At 39.0% G+C, this 17,257-nt stretch overlaps 1 protein-coding gene across 5 annotated transcripts in view; it reads right to left on the minus strand.

The window, feature by feature from the left end:
- ADGRG6 (adhesion G protein-coupled receptor G6) overlaps nucleotides 1-17,257 on the minus strand; it is a 111,068-nt gene that overhangs the window by 53,903 nt on the left and 39,908 nt on the right. For 4 of the 5 annotated variants that reach the window (XM_048297751.1, XM_048297752.1, XM_048297754.1 and 1 more), the window contains exons 3-6: nucleotides 14,621-14,962; nucleotides 8,294-8,914; nucleotides 3,549-3,617; nucleotides 426-509 (exon numbers count right to left, since the gene is read on the minus strand). In XM_048297751.1, coding sequence (XP_048153708.1) covers nucleotides 426-509; nucleotides 3,549-3,617; nucleotides 8,294-8,914; nucleotides 14,621-14,962 — 1,116 coding nt within the window. The remainder of the gene's footprint in view (nucleotides 1-425; nucleotides 510-3,548; nucleotides 3,618-8,293; nucleotides 8,915-14,620; nucleotides 14,963-17,257) is intronic. The other variant, XM_048297753.1, reaches the window with a different exon arrangement.

Raw genomic sequence — 17,257 nt, forward strand, 5'->3', positions numbered from 1 at the left:
CTCCTGTGCCTGAGGAATGGCGAGGAACTAGTGAGGAACAGACAATCCAAGCATACTACCACCCTGGCTGCACAGGCAGGAGCTACACAACATCTGACAACCTGCAGCCTTGAAACACTTCAATAGCACGGTTCTTTTTGGACCCTTTTCAAAAATCCCTCTTCCTTCCCTTGTTCTTTGCATTGTTAAATGCAATGGGTGACACAAAGCCAGGTAAACACGATACAAATAAACACAGTTTGGTTCTGTTCCCATTTGCACCATTCTGACATTGTCCAGAGATTTAGTCCTGATTTATTCAGTGTAAATGAGATCAAATCGAGACATGACCCTTGACATTATGATGGTAGGAAAAACACACCTTAAAATACAACAAATTTGCTTTAGACACAGTACAAGGAAAAATGTAACACAGGATTTCTTACCATTGTTTGGCTTATCGTTTCTATTAGTATCAGGCATGTTAGTGGTGACAGTGGGTGGTGTAGGAGTAGTAGCATTTACAGTAGCTGGTAATAAAGATGAGAAAGAGGTGAACTTGAATGAAATATGAATGTTAATAAGGTAAGACAAAATGGGAACAATGCATGACAATGTAAAATGAAACCATCTACACACAATGCCGTAAATGTTAAAAAAACACATTATTTTTTCTGTACAAAGTGATGAATAGATACGAACTGAGGCCCCAGTCCTGCAATCCTCACTTGCACTGACTTCAGTGGGAATTTTGCCAGTGTAAATTTTGCAGGATCAGTCCTGCACTTCTTTCATAAACTCAAAATTCTCTTATGAGAACCTTAGCTGTGCAAAGACCAGAAAATGTGTAAGTTCTAAGATGCACACACTTAGAATGCTGCTTGTGAAAAGAGTCTTTGTCCCTCCTCAAAGACTGAATATGACAAACAAATGAGTAACTAGAACACCCACATAAGGATCCACTTAACTCCACTGAACTCCAAACAGTGAAGAGAATTGAAATCAGACTTGGAACAGGTGAAGTAGAATACCTATTTTGAAAGATTTATGTAGGAACTCAGCTGTACTGTTCCCATTGACACCAACAGGAGTCACTCCACAAAATCGTGGAGAAGCAGATGAACACTTTTCAAAATTAGGAGGAGCCAAAACTGCAAATTTCCCCCATGATGGACTGGGAGAGTATATGTAGAGGAATTCAAAGATCATGCCACTAAATTTCCAAATAATGGTTTGGAAAATAATTTAGTTTTGTTCAATAACTCCCAAGGAATGCAAATCCACTCACATAGATTTTTTTCCTGAAAACCCTTATTTAAAATCTGAAGGTTGGTAAAATCTCCCAGTGTTACATGGCTTTGGAAGATTTTGACCAAGAATCAACCTAGGAAGGTTAAGCAGTTATATTTTGGGCAAGAAATTTTAATGTTTTGCTAGGTTGATTTATCTAACCTTTTGAGCACAAAACACAAACTTCTCACAGCATAAGGAGCAGGTTCACGCTCAGGTTTCAGCGAGACAAGAAAATTAGGGAAAGAGAAGGAAGAGTTGGACAATGGAGCAAACAGATTCTAATTGGAAAAGTGAGCATATAAAGTGACACCCTGTAGTATAAAAAAGCTCTTCCATGAAACTACAGCGCTATATTGTCTGAGGAGTAATTTACAAGACTTCTTACAGACTGTGTCTTCCAGCCAATGCTGTTAAAGGAGGCATCTAATGAATGAAAATTTCTACTAAGCATAATGGAGAAATCAGTTCTTTCATCAGACACAGCTGACATAACCTGGCATCCACAAACTTTTTACTGTTGTTATTGCACAACACCAAACAAACAAAGGAGTCCAAACTGGCCTCTCAGTTTAGACAAAGTCTGTGGTATTGACAGAAATAGATAGACATCTTATTACAATTTTCTTTATTATGACAATAATGATGATGGTGCGGAGTGGGATAAACCTTATCTGGCATCTTATTCAAAAGTGACTAACTGAACACAAGGGACATTTCACCAAACACTTTTTAGAGAAAGAAAGAGTATTACCTTCATGAAAATACTCATAATCTTTATTGAAGATGAGATGGTCTAAGATTTTAAGAAGGCAAGTTGGAAAGGCAGCTTCTTTTATTAGAGGCAATATCTACTACTAGACAAGTTAATAAAGCTGACACAAAGGATGAGGCTTTTAGAAAAGCAGGCTTGTTTAGCTGAAAGTGTGTCCATTTCTGCAACCATACTGGCTGACATTATGAAAGATATTCTCTTCCTTTCATACCATGCCATTTTAATGGAGGAAAACACTCAGAGATCTTCCAAAAGAACGGATGAAGGTATTTACACGGTGGTACCCTTTACATATAAAAATACTAACATTGAATAATTGTGGATGCCTCATTTACCCAAACTACTTGAGTAGTAGTATTTAGATCATACTATGCTTTGGGAATATGATGCCTGAAAATTACTGTTTAAAGTTTGATTATGGACATTAATGGCATTTCACTTTCCCTGTGGAGACCAGTACAATATGCTCCAAGAACCTGAACCAAATTTACCTCAGGAAAATCTGGGAAAAGTACACTGAAAACTGACATAGATCTCTTACTGGCTGGTCAGAGCGCATTTTCCCTTTTATTTTTAAGCTAAATCCAATTTACTTACAAATATTGGTTTTGAAAGAGTTCTGAGACTTCTTGTTCTCCTCTTATATTTTATTCTCTCCTGTCTCTTTCTTCCACCATTCAGCTGTAAAGGGGTTACAAAGCTAGATATTTTTGGTGCAGTTGCTGCTGTAATTAAAGTTTAACATAGCATACCAACACATTATAAGGCCTGTGTTCATGAACGTGTTGTGGAAATGGGTTGATGTTGCTCATGTCAAGCAATTCTTATGGAACTTCAGCATCTGAGCAGAACCGTTTAATTAACCATCCTTGCATGTCCACTGATTCATGTGACATGGAAATCTGTAGGGCTCACCCGTTCCTTGCATTCAACTGAGCTGACCTTTAAAGACTCCTAATGAATTTTTATATGTGATGATTTTTAGACTATTAAATCATCACCAAGTGTTGTAGCATGTGTTTTTCTCTATCAGCTGCTGAATTTTGCAATTTGATGTTAATTATTTTACCTTCTAATCTCAAAGTATCTAGCCTCAAAATGGCTTCTTGAAAAAAAACCCTGAATAAAAGCTAGTTCCTTTATTTACATCTGCTTGTTTTTTTTACAGATTTACCTAGTTCTTATACTGGTTAATATTTTACTGTGAAAATGTGCAGGAGGAAAAGAGGTGGAGAAAGAAATGAAAGCAGTCAGTTAATTCAGTTTTGATATAATGGAGACTATTTGGAAAATGTATTATCAAAGGAGTGATCACCTTTTTTCCACACATATTGCATGTACAGGACACCCACATACTTGATGAGACTAAAGAATTCCTTTCCTTGCTATTTTTTATTGCCACTCACCCTTTTAGAAATGACAATAAAAAAGAAATGGAATAAAACCCCGAGGAAAATAAAGATTTCCCAAAGATGAAACTGTGAAAAGGACCTGGATTTCTTACCTTGGCAAAGGCTTCCTAGGTTTGCACAACTGGTTGGTTCAATTGAAGAAGAGGGAATTAGATATGAGCCTTTAAAAGAAGAAAGCAAATAATTTAGAAAGGGTTAGTTATTGGGCCTAAACCTATCATGTCTGAAAACACATTATATCATGCAGTGACACATTCCTCTTCCTAATTTCTCTCAGTCACAAAACTGACACTGCCATTTGCCTTTAAAACTCAAAAGTTTTCATTTTCTGTTGCATTTCAGGGATCCTTGAAAACCCCGCTGACTCGCAAGTTAAGAGTCACTTACATATCCTCCTGTGGTTTTCTTAGCTTTCACTAAATAACAACTTGTGTGTACTCCATGAAATGGGTTTAAGCAAAGGGGTCAGTATGACCATGGGATTTATATGACCTTCATAACAACACATGCCTTGGAGGAGCAGCTATGCTCTGCTGCTGCAGCACAGGCTATCCACCACACACTTCTGAGTAATCTGCCTGTGACAGACACCAACCAGATAAAAGGTGATTAAACTTGTTCCTCTGCCCAGGGCGAGGGTGTGATTAATATTCTGGTATGCATGATTTATAAATAGATAAAGTTATAAGTCTGTATCTCTACAGCATTATTCATAGCAGCAAGCATTACACTTTGATGATCTGGAGACAAAACCAAGGCACATAAGAATGGCTACAAAAAAGAATTGGTGCAACTGCATAATTATACTTCCTGTATCCCAGAGGTTCAGCTGCAGATACAGCTGCCTTTGCACACTGTGTTGAAAATAATGGGACCATAGAGATCTGTCAAAATGTGAACTTACTATGAGTTTTGCCCTTTTGACTTTTGCTTTACCACTTCAGAATCATATTGATTCAATGAAGTTCTCTCATGAAACACACTATCTTTCCATAACATTGAATAGCTACCACCCATTGGCTTGTAAAGACAGCTAAGAAAATATTTCCTGTGATGCAAGAACAAATGAAGCATGGAGCTTTGACACAGAAATTGTATCATGCCACAGATACCACTACATGTATTGCCAACAAAGACAGGGTGGAATTAAAACAAGTCATCCTCAACAATATTAAATTTCAACAATTTTGTTAATGGATTAAGAGACAGAAGCAAATTCACTTTCTTGGTACACTTCCTATGAACTCCAGGAAGGATGTTCTAAGTGAGTGTACTATCTCCTGCATGAGGTGGGGTTTTTAAAATAAATTTGCTAATATTAAACAGTCAATATCAAAACCTACTCTAAGTTTCACCCCTGTTGTGTAACATGGAAAGATGACCTGAGAGTTGGCTGGAAATACTGTGGGTGTTCATATTTTCTTCAATGAGTATTTAAAATGAGTAAATCAAAATAAAATTTGATTTGATTTGGTGAAACTTAAAAAAAAAATCAAATCCAGCTTTACAAAACATTTAAGTCAGAAGACATTGCATTGAGTTTGCATGGCAAGGATTTGGCAGTAAAGGGGTTTCAGGGGCAGTTCTGTGAGAAGCTTCTCACAGAAGCTTTCCCTATGCCCAATGGAGCCAATGACAGCTGGCTCCAAGATGGATGCATTGGCCAAGGCCAAGCCTGTAAGCAACAGTGATAGTGCCTCTGGGATAACAGATTTAAAAAGGGGGAAAAGTTACTGCACAGCAGAAGTTGTAGCCAAGAGAGGAGTGATAATGTGAGAGCAAAACCCCACAGACACCAAGGTCAGTGAGGAAGGAGGGCAGGATGTGCTCCAGGCACCAGAGCACAGATTCCCCCCAGCCCATGGTGCAGACCATGGTGAGGCAGCTGTGCCCCTGCAGCCCATGGAGGTCCAGGGTGGAGCAGAGATCCACCTGCAGCCTGTGGAGGACCCCATGCTGGAGCAGGTGGATGCCTGAAGGTGGCTGTTACCCCATGGAAAGCTGACATTGGAGCAGGCTCTTGGAAGGACCTGTTGACCCATGAAGACAGGAACCCATTCTGAAGCAGATTTTCTGACAGGACCCGTGACCCCATGGACCTGTATTACAGACATGTTGTGTGATACATTGCACTCCAAATGTCTAAAACTCAGACATCCGTATCTGCTAGACTTTCTTTATAGTTAGTGGAGAGGAACAGGCACTCCTACAGCAAAAGAATTTTGACTTCACTGAGACATCTTCTCCAGCATGAGATGCACTGACCTGTGGAATAGCCTTTTTGATTCCACTATTCATAAAGAACACTGAGGGCAATTAGCTTAGCCTGAAACGCTGCCCAGCTGCCTAAGGCAGACACATCCCACACTGAGCTAAATCTGAGAGTGAAATTAAGGATTCCTTTTGCCTTGGGAATGAAGGACTCATAAAATGCACATGAAAAAAAAAGCAATTGCAGGCATGGACAGATATGCAGCCATGTTACCCTTAAAATGAGTAGATCATATCCTGCTACAGCTGTAGCCAGTGCAGGCTTCAGAATAAGAATCAGAAGCTGATTAAATGCTCCTCAGTTTGCCCGTACTGAACTCTGAACTGGTCAATAGCCATACACTTCTATCACTGCCTAGGCTACTTGTTTTACAATGAGTCCGGATACCTAGGCTGTGTATGTATACCTTTAAATGCAATCTGCATAAAGGTATGGCAATAAAAACAGAATTCTGTCCTGTCTTACACAAGCACCACACCACGGCTGTACAGCTGTGAAAACATTAGTCTAAGGAATAAACTAATAAAAGGTAAAACTATGAAAAGATTATCTGAAACAATTTTCCAGTGTTTTATGCTCCATAAATCTACTTGTAAAAGCTTTGTCTGAAAAACCATGAAAATAATACCCCTTGAAAATGTAAGCACTGTTCAGGCAAAGATGTGTTGAGATCACTGCTAAATGCGTGGTTTGTTTTTTTTTAAGTTACAAGGCACTTCCTGGTGAAGCATTATTGGAGCTGTGCAAAAAACTCTTTTTTGCATAAATCCTTTCACTGCTGTTAAATGAAGCCTAATCAGAGTCAGCTCCCCAATGTCAGTGGTTTATTCATGGTTGATAGCCTGACTCATCAACTCTCCTGTTGAAGGCTGGTTTTACAAAGAAGGCTTTTACTTGAGAGGAGGGAGGGAAGACAATTCTAACAATTTCATCTCTGGGATTAGTAACCATCTCTGAAATGGCACTGCACCCAGAATTTTCTTTTAGGAAATACTCTGGCTCAGGAAAGCTTGTATCACAGGGGATGATTTCACTTCAAGGAAAGAATAAGACTGGCTAGTAAGTTAGTTTCCTCATAGTCTTATTTAGAGGCAACAATGTTTGTATGTGGATACATTTTAAATGACTTGTACAGATACTGGGCCTGAAGTAGGAACACTAATACACCTTTTCTAAAACAATGTTCTGCTGCAGGAAAACAACTGATCACTCACATCCCAAGGAATAAAGGTGTGGAATGAAAATAATTCTATTGTTTCTATGACCACAGCTGTGATATTATATTTGTGTCATAGGACTGTACAATCTTTAACAGAAGGAAGAACAAGACTCCTACTGCGGTCAAAATTAAATGAGACTGCAGCTTTTACAGAGATCTTGGTAGATTGTTTGGTAAAAGCGTTATGGTAGTCATCATGGTGTAACAGTGTAAGAAGACTAAGATTTTCTGGGAACTTATTCTCTATCAGATCAGTTTGCACCGATTAAATAGAAACAACCTTTTTTTTGTCCAGAACATGTTCACCAGTTGCAGTCAAATCAGACTTTTCTTTGTTCTGGTAGAAAGGTGAAGGCACCTAGCTGCTTGTGCTTTTACAGAAGTGTTGCTTAATTTTTTTTAGCAGAGGCATGATGAGATCTTTCTCAGTAGTTCCAGCTGCCAGTGAGTATCCCACACTTTGATATGAGTACCATAAAGCAAGCAAGGCAGCTTTTTTAGCCACCTTAATCCCTCAAGAACTATTAGGTACAGAAACTAGCATGCCTCAGTGGTGCCAGCTTCTGCTCTAAAGTTAAATCTAAAAGATTCTCAGAATGCTGACAAATGCTCTGTCACATATACAAAAAAATACTCCAGGACATTTACGCGAACCAAGTGTCTGAGCCATGAAATGAGAATAGGTTGGTAAATGTATTGAAATTTATCTTCTGGAGTAATCTGGAGGAAAAAAGATCTTCAGTAATTACCAGTTAAAAGAAGGACTGATAATACATCATCATAAAGAAAAAATCTGATGATTTTGATCCTAAACTCTTCCTTTGTGTCCGCTTCCTCTAATTTAGTGTTTTCTTCTAGTTTCCTGTCTCCTATGCACTGTTTTTGTCACTGCTTTTGCTGGCTCTGCATACACAGCACGAGGCTAGCAAGGGCTCCTCTGGCTAATCAAAGGACCAAAGGGCAGGTACAAAAACATTTAGTAATTAATTAGCTAATACACTTTTTTTTCTCTAGAGACCACAGTAATCTTATTTGAGGCCAGCAGGTAGTTGCCATTATCCCCCTTTCGTATGAACCAATAAGGAGCGTTTTGGAAAAACTTTGATCTGCAGATCATTTCCAGCAGCAACTCAATACACTTAGGGGCCTTGTTCTTTTCGTTTAAGGAAACCCTTTCAAAGGCTCTGTGTATGGTGAGTGTAGAGCTGAAGTATAGCAAAGGTGAGACCTATTTTTCTTTCACGGGAATGCTCTCATTTTTTTCCATCTTGGTATGTGATATGTTCAGCACAATACAGAAGTGTGGGGGGAAAACAAGCAAAAAAGTTTTGGCAAGGCATACTCACCACAACTCAAATTGTTTTCTGCTTTCAGTGCTGAAGTTGGAATACTCCAGAATTCATTTTCCCAGTCTACAATGTTTCCTTTCACATCGCAGCTGAGGTTGGCCAGTGTTTGCGCATTCATGGTGAAATTCCAGAGGCGGAAGTTGTAAATGTCCCCATTTAGAGAACTCACTTCATTGCTGTTAGAGCCCAGCACCAGCCTCCCATCTCCAGGGATAACTTTGTCAAAGATCTCCGGACAGTTCACTACATGATAGATGTTTTTGGCATATATACCTATAGTGCCCGAGAAGCTATCCCATACAACACACAGCTGCTGAAAGGTTCCTGTGAAAAACTCTGCATTTCGGGGCAATGCATTCTTAAGGATGCACTGTGTGCCTGAGATGGACAGAAAATGGCCTTTTGTGGTCTTCCCGAAGCTCAGGAGTTCTGTCAACAATGCATCACTGTAGGAGAAAACCTTCCAGTCATCATTGTCATCGCTGTTGCCCTTGGTTGCTTCAAAGCACAGTGTGAACTGTCTAAGCTCTGGCACTGAGATGGTCTCTGCCACAGACACAGCATCGATGTCGGGAACCTGGGGAATGATGACTTTCTGATTCCTCAGAGACACAGCAACTAGAACCAAGAGCAGATAAGTAAATCAACAACAACAAAAAATTAATCATATAGGAATAAAGGCAGATTGGCAGCAGGGGTTAAAGTAACATTCATTAAAACAAACATTTATCAGGTCATTTTTATCACTGTAATATACCAACAGCACACACCAGGGGGAATTTGACTTAGGAGTTCACTCAGCTGAAAATATGCAGCGATCCTTTCAACGGCACAGAGAATGCTGTGTGATACCCAGTTAACAACCAGCCCATAAGTTGCATTAAGAGCAATATAGTATGTATTACCTACTGACTTCCAACTCTGTTTCAGCTCACTTTATAAAAATTACTTCTCATTCATCTAGTAAGGATGCATTACGCAACGGAATAAACCAGTTATTTGAAAAACACAGTATGACTTGCTTTTAAAATGTATTATTTTAATTACTTGTCTGCATGACTGCAATACACCAGTGAAATTCAGGCCTTCCTTCTTTTGAATATCGCAATAGAAGAAAGACCCCATTACATTCCTTGGCAAACTGAAGCCTTTTGTTGCTGAATTCAGCTAATGGGTGTTTCTGCGCAGCATTAGGCATCTTCTCATTTTGTTCCCAGAAGCTTTCTGGTCAAATACTGCAATTGTGTGTTTATGAATACTTATATCCAAGCTGTTCCCTATTTGCTAACAGTTGGGTCAGCAGTTTTGGATTTTGCACAAGTATCCAGAAATTTCTACCCCTACTACTATTTATGTATTGCTGTAAGGGTATTTAGGCAGAATTGCTCTAATTGTTATTAAGCATTCTCACTTGCATGGGCAAAATGGCAGCCACCAAATGAAAAAAAGGTATCACACGACAAATACTTTTTCTCCATGGGTACATTTATGACAATTCTGTTCACTCTATTTTGGAGAACATTATTTTTCAAAATAAAATGTTAATACGCTCAGTTTTATTGGCACATTTACGGCAGCACAATTGTTCCAGCAAATTTGTCCACAGAAAAGTTTCTGGCTACCAGACATGCAAAGGTGTCTGGTACAGATTGCAACAGACCTCACTTTTACTTCTGGCTCCACAGTTCTGCATCAGACTGTATCTCCTGCAAATGTCTGCTACCTCTTACATGTTTTCACAGTGTGTATACTGGAAGTTAAACTGTTTCTTGCAGAACCTGAAGAATAACTGCCACAGTAGTTAATTCCCAGCCTCCTCTGGGTTTTTTCAGTGATGTCACAACACTTACACTAATTAATACACATATTCTCTCCTCAGAATGAAAGAAAACCCTTTCAAATATGAGAGGGTGAGACATGAGGGAAGGGTAACCGTCACGCCATACCCAGGAAAAGACACAGATATATGGGGTATAAGGATTCTATGTTGTCTGTGGTACTGCAAGTTCCCTTTGCCAGCTGCTTGCAAAGACTCTGAGTTCCAAATGACCATATTTGGATATACACAAGAACATAATTTGACCAACATATTACATAGTAAAATAACATAAAGCATTGCACATTATCTGCCAACCCAGCAACTGCCTAACAGGAGGGAAGAGAGAAAAACACTGGGCTTTTATAGCTACTGGATTTACTTCATAGATTTATTTTTCCCCCCAAGGGAAAAAGCATGCTGTAATGATTTTATAGATAGAAAAAGCGTTCAACCCTCCATTGAAAACAGGGGCATTTTTTAGTGGGTTAATTATACTGTAAGCTACTTTGCGTAACATGGAAAGTGTTCCAGAAGAAGTGTAAGGATTCAAGACTTGAAAAAGAAGAAAGCTTATTCATATAAGCACCATCTAGCCTGTGTTATGGTGGTCAGGAAACTTATGGACCACCTGGTCACATTTAAACAGTATAGAAAGAGAAATAAATGGGACTTTGCTCCCATATGGAAAAAGTCTACTCAACTTTGCTGTATTCATCATACAGATTTAACCACTGGCACCTTCCTCATATACTGAAAAGACAAAACTGACAAGTATTTTGTCCACATGGAGAAAGCTGAATCCTGCCATCAATATTAAGTGCAGATCTCTTTCCTGATTGCTGTTGCACAGTCAGTCATCACACTGATGAATTTCAATGTTTGTATCAGAGAAACTGGTTATTCTCTGAGGAAGAATATACATATACTCTTGCAATACTCATCCAGGTATTCCAGAATACTTTCAGAATGATGTTAAATTTTTTCTCTTAGGAAGATCCTGAGATTAGCTCAATTGGTTAGAGGATGGTGCTAATAATGCCAAGGTTGTGGGTTGGATCCCTGTGTGGGCCATTCACTTCAGAGCTGAACTTGATGATTCTTCTGGGTCGCTTCCAACTCAGACTATTCTGTGATAACTGGATTACGATGGGCATGGGGCTTTTTGACACATTTTCTCATGAAGAAAGTACAAACCTTACTTGCATCTCACTGTCTCACATCTCATACCACCCTTCACGCATAAGCAAGACTGGAGTCTTTAGAATCTATTTTACAATCCCTTGCAGGGAACACTGGTCTCCTACCAGCTGATGGGCTTTTCAGTATAGTTTGGTGCTTAAGGGGTGCCTTCTGCTGTTTCTAGCTCCCCTGCTTTCATCTATTCTGTCACTGATGCTGGAAGAAATGTGTCAAACCTTAGCGAGGTCTGCAAGTGTCCACATACCAAGCACATGTTTGAGAGTGTGTTGTTACTACCTCAGTGAATTGTGCTTTTTAATCTGGGCTACTGCAGTCCTGCTTAACTGTATGCTAAATTTACATGACATTGCCTCAAGCATTTCTGTACTAACACAGGTCTGTTGGCTCTTCTTCCTCCCCTTTTGGTGACTGAGTGACTTCTACTTACTGGTGGAGTTATACTTACGTAGTTAAGTGTTACTAGGAAATTATTTACCATGACAGACCCTCAGCTGGTGTAAATTGACGTAATTCCCCCAAGACTGGCAAAGCTGCACTGGTTTACTGTAGCTGAGGATACGGCCCATCCATCTGCTATTGGTGTGCTGCAGGAGGTGGCAAGCAGGAGACAAACATTTGTGTGGGTGCCCAACTTGATATGGACAACAGGACTCTGCAAAACTTAGCTTGAAACTGTTCTTACAGAAAACCGAGCAGCCACACAAAAGCTGTTCTACTCCTAAACTAATTCCCTCCCACAACTCACTCTCTTATGTCTGTCTTTCGCCACATGTATTTTGTCTTTTGTACATACTGCACATTAGGATGTATGTACTACATACTACATATTTTTAAACTATGTTTCCAGATAGGAAATCGTGTGTCTTTGAATGGCCTTTTACTTTCCAGCTTTGCATTGTTTTGTGAAATTCAAAATTGAACAAACTAATTAATTTTATTATTTAAAAATTATAAATTCTGAGAAATGGAAAAAAATATAGCAGCATTCCCCTTATTCTGGGAGAAATTAATGCTTTTTCTCCCGTATCACATTTTTAGTAGTTAAAAACAGTGTCAGCTTGAAGTACAAGCTTTGAAACTTCATGTGAAGTGAGGGTGTGTGCAATTTTTCACATGATCTGAAGTGAAGGGGTGTGCAATCTCTCAGATGGCTTTGGGAACTCTTTGCAAGCATAGCAGAGCGTAGTACTGACATCTGCCATGTGGATGTGTTGTCATTTCAGTGTGTGTGCACACTGATGTCCTATGGTCCACATGCTTTTATAACTTGAAAGGAAAGCAGAACATTATGATCCCTTTTCCAAGACCCTTTTCTGTATCCATTTCCAGGTTAAGTGTTACTATGATCTTTGTCTGTAACTATGTTCTGGAAGTGACATAATTGCACAACTGTGAGCAATAAGAAGAATATAGTTATAACTTGCTCTAGAGGAATGCAGCCAGCTCTGTCAGCATCCAGTCAAAATCAAGATGTCAGGTGAAAGTTGCACATTTGGAGTAATGAAATCAAATGAAGCCAGCCTCAGCCTAGATGCTTAACAGCAAGCCTTAACACAGAGCTTCTGAGCTAATATATATGTGAAGTATTAAAATATATGTCACTTGTGAAGGTTTTCGATAATTTTACTCACAGTGGAGAATAGTTTTCTTTTTCAAAATAAAAGGGTATTTTCCAAGACTATTTAATTTTGATGGTGCTATCCATGAGCATAAGGTACTATTCAATTTGGCATGGAGGTAATACTCTTGCTTCCATAAAAGTACCTTACTTTTGTACATGTATATGTACATGTGTATATATGCATGTAGGTATATATACACAAAGGGTTCTCTACCTACGTTTGTGGACCTTTCATCTCCTCCTCATTAAACACAGCTAGGGTAAACATTGCATCTTTCAATTCTAATTGCAACTCATCCCTTACAGTCATAATTAAACATTAAAATATTAAAGAAGAATAAAGAAATAAATCATTTTGCATAATCTGACTGCATGTGATTTTTTATGATCCATTTGATTTTACAACTTCTTACCATACAGAAATAGTTTTGTTCATTTCAAATAGAGAAGCTTTTCAGAAAATTTGCTTTGACTTTCAGAAGAAAACAGATGCTCCTAGAATTATTATCGTATTTATTTTGTCAGCATGAAAGGACCTCAGTAGAGAGAAGTATTTTTAGCTCCTCTGTGATGTTACCTTTCTTCTTTTCAGGACTGCACACAGATTTTGATTATATAATCATGCCTACTTTTGTCTTATGATTCCTGGGAGTTACTATCTTAATTATTTTAAAATAGGTGATATGTGTAATAAATATTTTTAAAATAACCATGAGGAAGGTGTGCTTGTGACTGAAGAGAGAACTGCCAAACGTCCCTGTTCTGTGTTTTCAGAGCCAGCCAACCTGCAGAACATAACTGTGTTACAATAGTATAAAAGCTCAATGCAATACTGGTATTCAGCTTAACTTCTACAAAAAGGAAGTCTACTGAGAGCATGAAATGGGAAACTATAACCTTGAAGTGGAATAAACAGTGAACCACATATGGGGTTTGTCAGTGACTGTCCTAATGCCCTTTGTTACCTCACTGCCCTTTACTGTCTAATTTACTGTCCAATTAACTCTAATTAATGCTCTAAACAAAAAGCCAAACACCAACCAGAAGTTATTTGTACACTTATCTTCTAGGAAAAAAAGCATGAGTGTCTTTTTAAAACCTTTAAAACCATTGGTATGTATTTAAGGAAGGGAAAAAAAGGTCAAGGAATTGGAATGACAGGTAGCCATTTTGCAATGTCAGTTCATCCCTGGGAGTTTGTTCCAGAGGCTGGATGAACTCTGGTAAGTTCTGCTTTCTGCACAAACTTCTCCCCACTGTTGGGAGTTACTTTGGGCCAGAGGTTCGGGCTGATCTTCCTTCTGGCTCAACTAAGTTCCCTCTCATGCTCTCCTTTAGGTTTCTATGTCCCTCTGCAGGTGTGCTGACCTGAAGGACAGTTATCCTGCTTCCAAATCCTCCAGCATAAACTGGCAGAGAGAGAACTGTTAAGCCTAAAATCTTTGCATGTGAAGAGTTTTTCTAACACACTTCTGGTCAAGTCCTAGAATAGAATAATTTTGATCCAAAGAAAAATAAATTAGCTAACAAAATATACAAGATAACCCTGTGGCCTGTGAAGTGCAGCCTCACCCACTCATTCTCTTCTCATGGAGGACTTGATTCCTTTGGGAAATATTCTAATCCTTACAGGACATTTCCTTATAACATCTGTAATGGCATGAAATGCTTTGGATTTACTTACTTCTTACATAGCTGGCATTAAAACCTTTCTTTTGGATACTGAAGTCGCTTTTAAATGACACAATCATTTCATTTCCAGTAGAATTATAGGATAATCCTTTGGCAGTGATGCCACAAAGGTTCATTGGGCTTTCTCCATTGTCTAATGTCAGGGAATCATAAATGCAACCCGGAGCTTCTTCAATGTCAAAATCAATAAATGTTAGCTGTATGATAAATCCATGAGGTGCTCGGATGATCCACTTGCATGCCTGGCTGTTGGGATAGTCACTGGGGAAGCATGGAGAAGTGAAAATTCCAGAGGAGTCAGTTAGCACGGTCCTACAGTCATAGCATCCATGAGCTGACAATAAAAACAGAGAAAAACTGGAGGTCAGGCAGATGTAACTTAAGAGTAAAGTAACCATCAACACAATAACTAAATGTATTTCTATACTGAAAAATATAAACAGAGATGGGAGGCAGAAAGGCAGAAAAAGGCCCTGCTTCTAGTGGGCAAAATGTTGAAAATCCTATAGCAAAGAAATATAAATTATAATTCTAAATACTAACTTGTGCACAATAGATATATTTAACATGTATATTGGCCTGATAAAGGCAAATTGAAAGCAATTTTTTTCTGTTCAGAAAGGCAAATTCTAAAACTGCAACTTCTAAAAAGATGACAGTATCATTCACGTTTTTTGGCTGATGGTCTGATGCTGACTGTAGGTTATCCCAGCAGCTCTATGACATGCTATTGTTTCCCGAGAAGTGTCCCTGGAAAGGACAGCACAAGAGTTGGGCTGAAGAGCAGCAGAAGCAGCAGTCCCCAAAGGTTAGTCATCTGCATTTCCAGCTAATGCATTCCTCATCACCCAGAAGGGTAGCAGTGAGCTACTGGCTTTTGAATCAACAGTAAATTACTGCGTTCTTCCCATGCTGACTCAGCTCCATTGACACATTTGTGGCAGTCAGGCTTTAAGAAATTCTTACCCTATTTGTCATACTCCTTTGCTCACCTGCTGTGTTTACCCATGAGAATTTCAAGCCCAGTTAGTCCCCAGGGTTGCATTTCTTGTTTGGTTTACATTTGCTCATTTATCACATATTTACTTAGTGTATTATGTGATATCATTACCGTGAACTGCCTACTGCTAAAATCTGTAACAGTTTGCCAAAGCAGCACTGAACAAAACAGGTGGGAACTGAATATCACCAAGAAATAACCAAAGAAACTAACTGGCCCATTTATGCTGAATTACTTCGCAAGCATTTCATCAAGCCACAATCCCATGTCAAATCCTACAAGGATGAAAAAATATGCATTATTAGCTGCCCAAACTAAAAACAACTTAAAAAGTTGTTGCGTTTAAATTACATACAGAACAGTTATAAAATAGGAATAAATGCAACTTATTTCTCCAAAGAGCCCTTGATGTTTCTTTCCACTGACAGGGTCCTGATATTTTTCAGTCACATTTAAATGGTGTTTGGCCCAAGCAAATGGACCCTGACCCTGTGAAGTTGCATGCCAAAAAAGCAGTTTAAATCTGCATTTAGAATTGGGAGGTATATTTTGCAGAGTTTTTATAATTTTTATCTGCAAAACATGAATTCATATGGCCCCAAAGAGGTAAAGAGACTCTTTCAGCTCTCAGAGCCAAACGCAGGCTGGTTACACTAGGAAAGCTCAGTGGGATGCTTATTTTTTCAAATGAGAAAAAATGACTGTCTGAAAGATTTGCAGGTAGCTTTGGGAAGAAGTGGTGCTCCTGGAATTCGAAAACTTGATCTGTGTAGTACAAAAAAAAGTCTGTCTGTTTTTAATTTCTCTTCAAATATTTACAGTTAGAGGACTATGCTCACCTGCACTGCAACTCTGGTGTTCCATTTATTAACCAGAGAGGGAATATTTACTTATTAGTATGGTGACTATAAATCCTGCAGTTGTACAAACAGATGACGGCTTCATCCAGTGGATTTTGCACAGACAGGTATCAGTTTTCAGAGAACCACCCTAGATGAGAGGAGGACGAACAGGAAAAGCATGCTCTGTGCCACAAGCCACTGCAGGCAGTCTCCTAGTCCAGGGCGAGTGAGCCTCTACAGGGCAGAGCATCTGTAAGACGGCTCCAGCTGGAGCTGTCTCCAGCTGGAAGACTCAGTTATCCAGGATCCTGATTGCTAGGATAAAGGCTTACAGGGGCTGAGGATTTGGCAGCACACCTCACTCACTCTGCTTCTCATTCCTGCCAGAGAAACAAATGCTCTCTGGGCAGTTGAGAACTTTCCCCGGGCACTCAGATGGACCCAAAGCCAGGGACTAAAGTGTTAAGTGATGTAAATACATATAGGAGCATGGGTGTTAATGCACACGTTCATCCTGGGATACCTGAAGTAATCTTAAGGGCATTATAAGACATTGCTGAACCAGAGAAAATATGCTACTTGTCAGTAAAAGTGTATCTCTCTAATTGGTAGACTATTACACTCAACCTGAGTCTGGAAAAGTCAAATTTGTCCATCAAAGAGAACACTGATGTTCCTTGTGTTTATTAATTCTATTGATCATCAACAACCAAAAACAGGGCTCAGCTTTTCTAGTTATCTCTCTCTCTTGAGTATTTATCATTGTTTCTAGGCTGTGTAAAAAAAA

This window comes from Corvus hawaiiensis, chromosome 3, assembly GCF_020740725.1.
Source record: "Corvus hawaiiensis isolate bCorHaw1 chromosome 3, bCorHaw1.pri.cur, whole genome shotgun sequence".
NCBI lineage: Eukaryota > Metazoa > Chordata > Aves > Passeriformes > Corvidae > Corvus > Corvus hawaiiensis.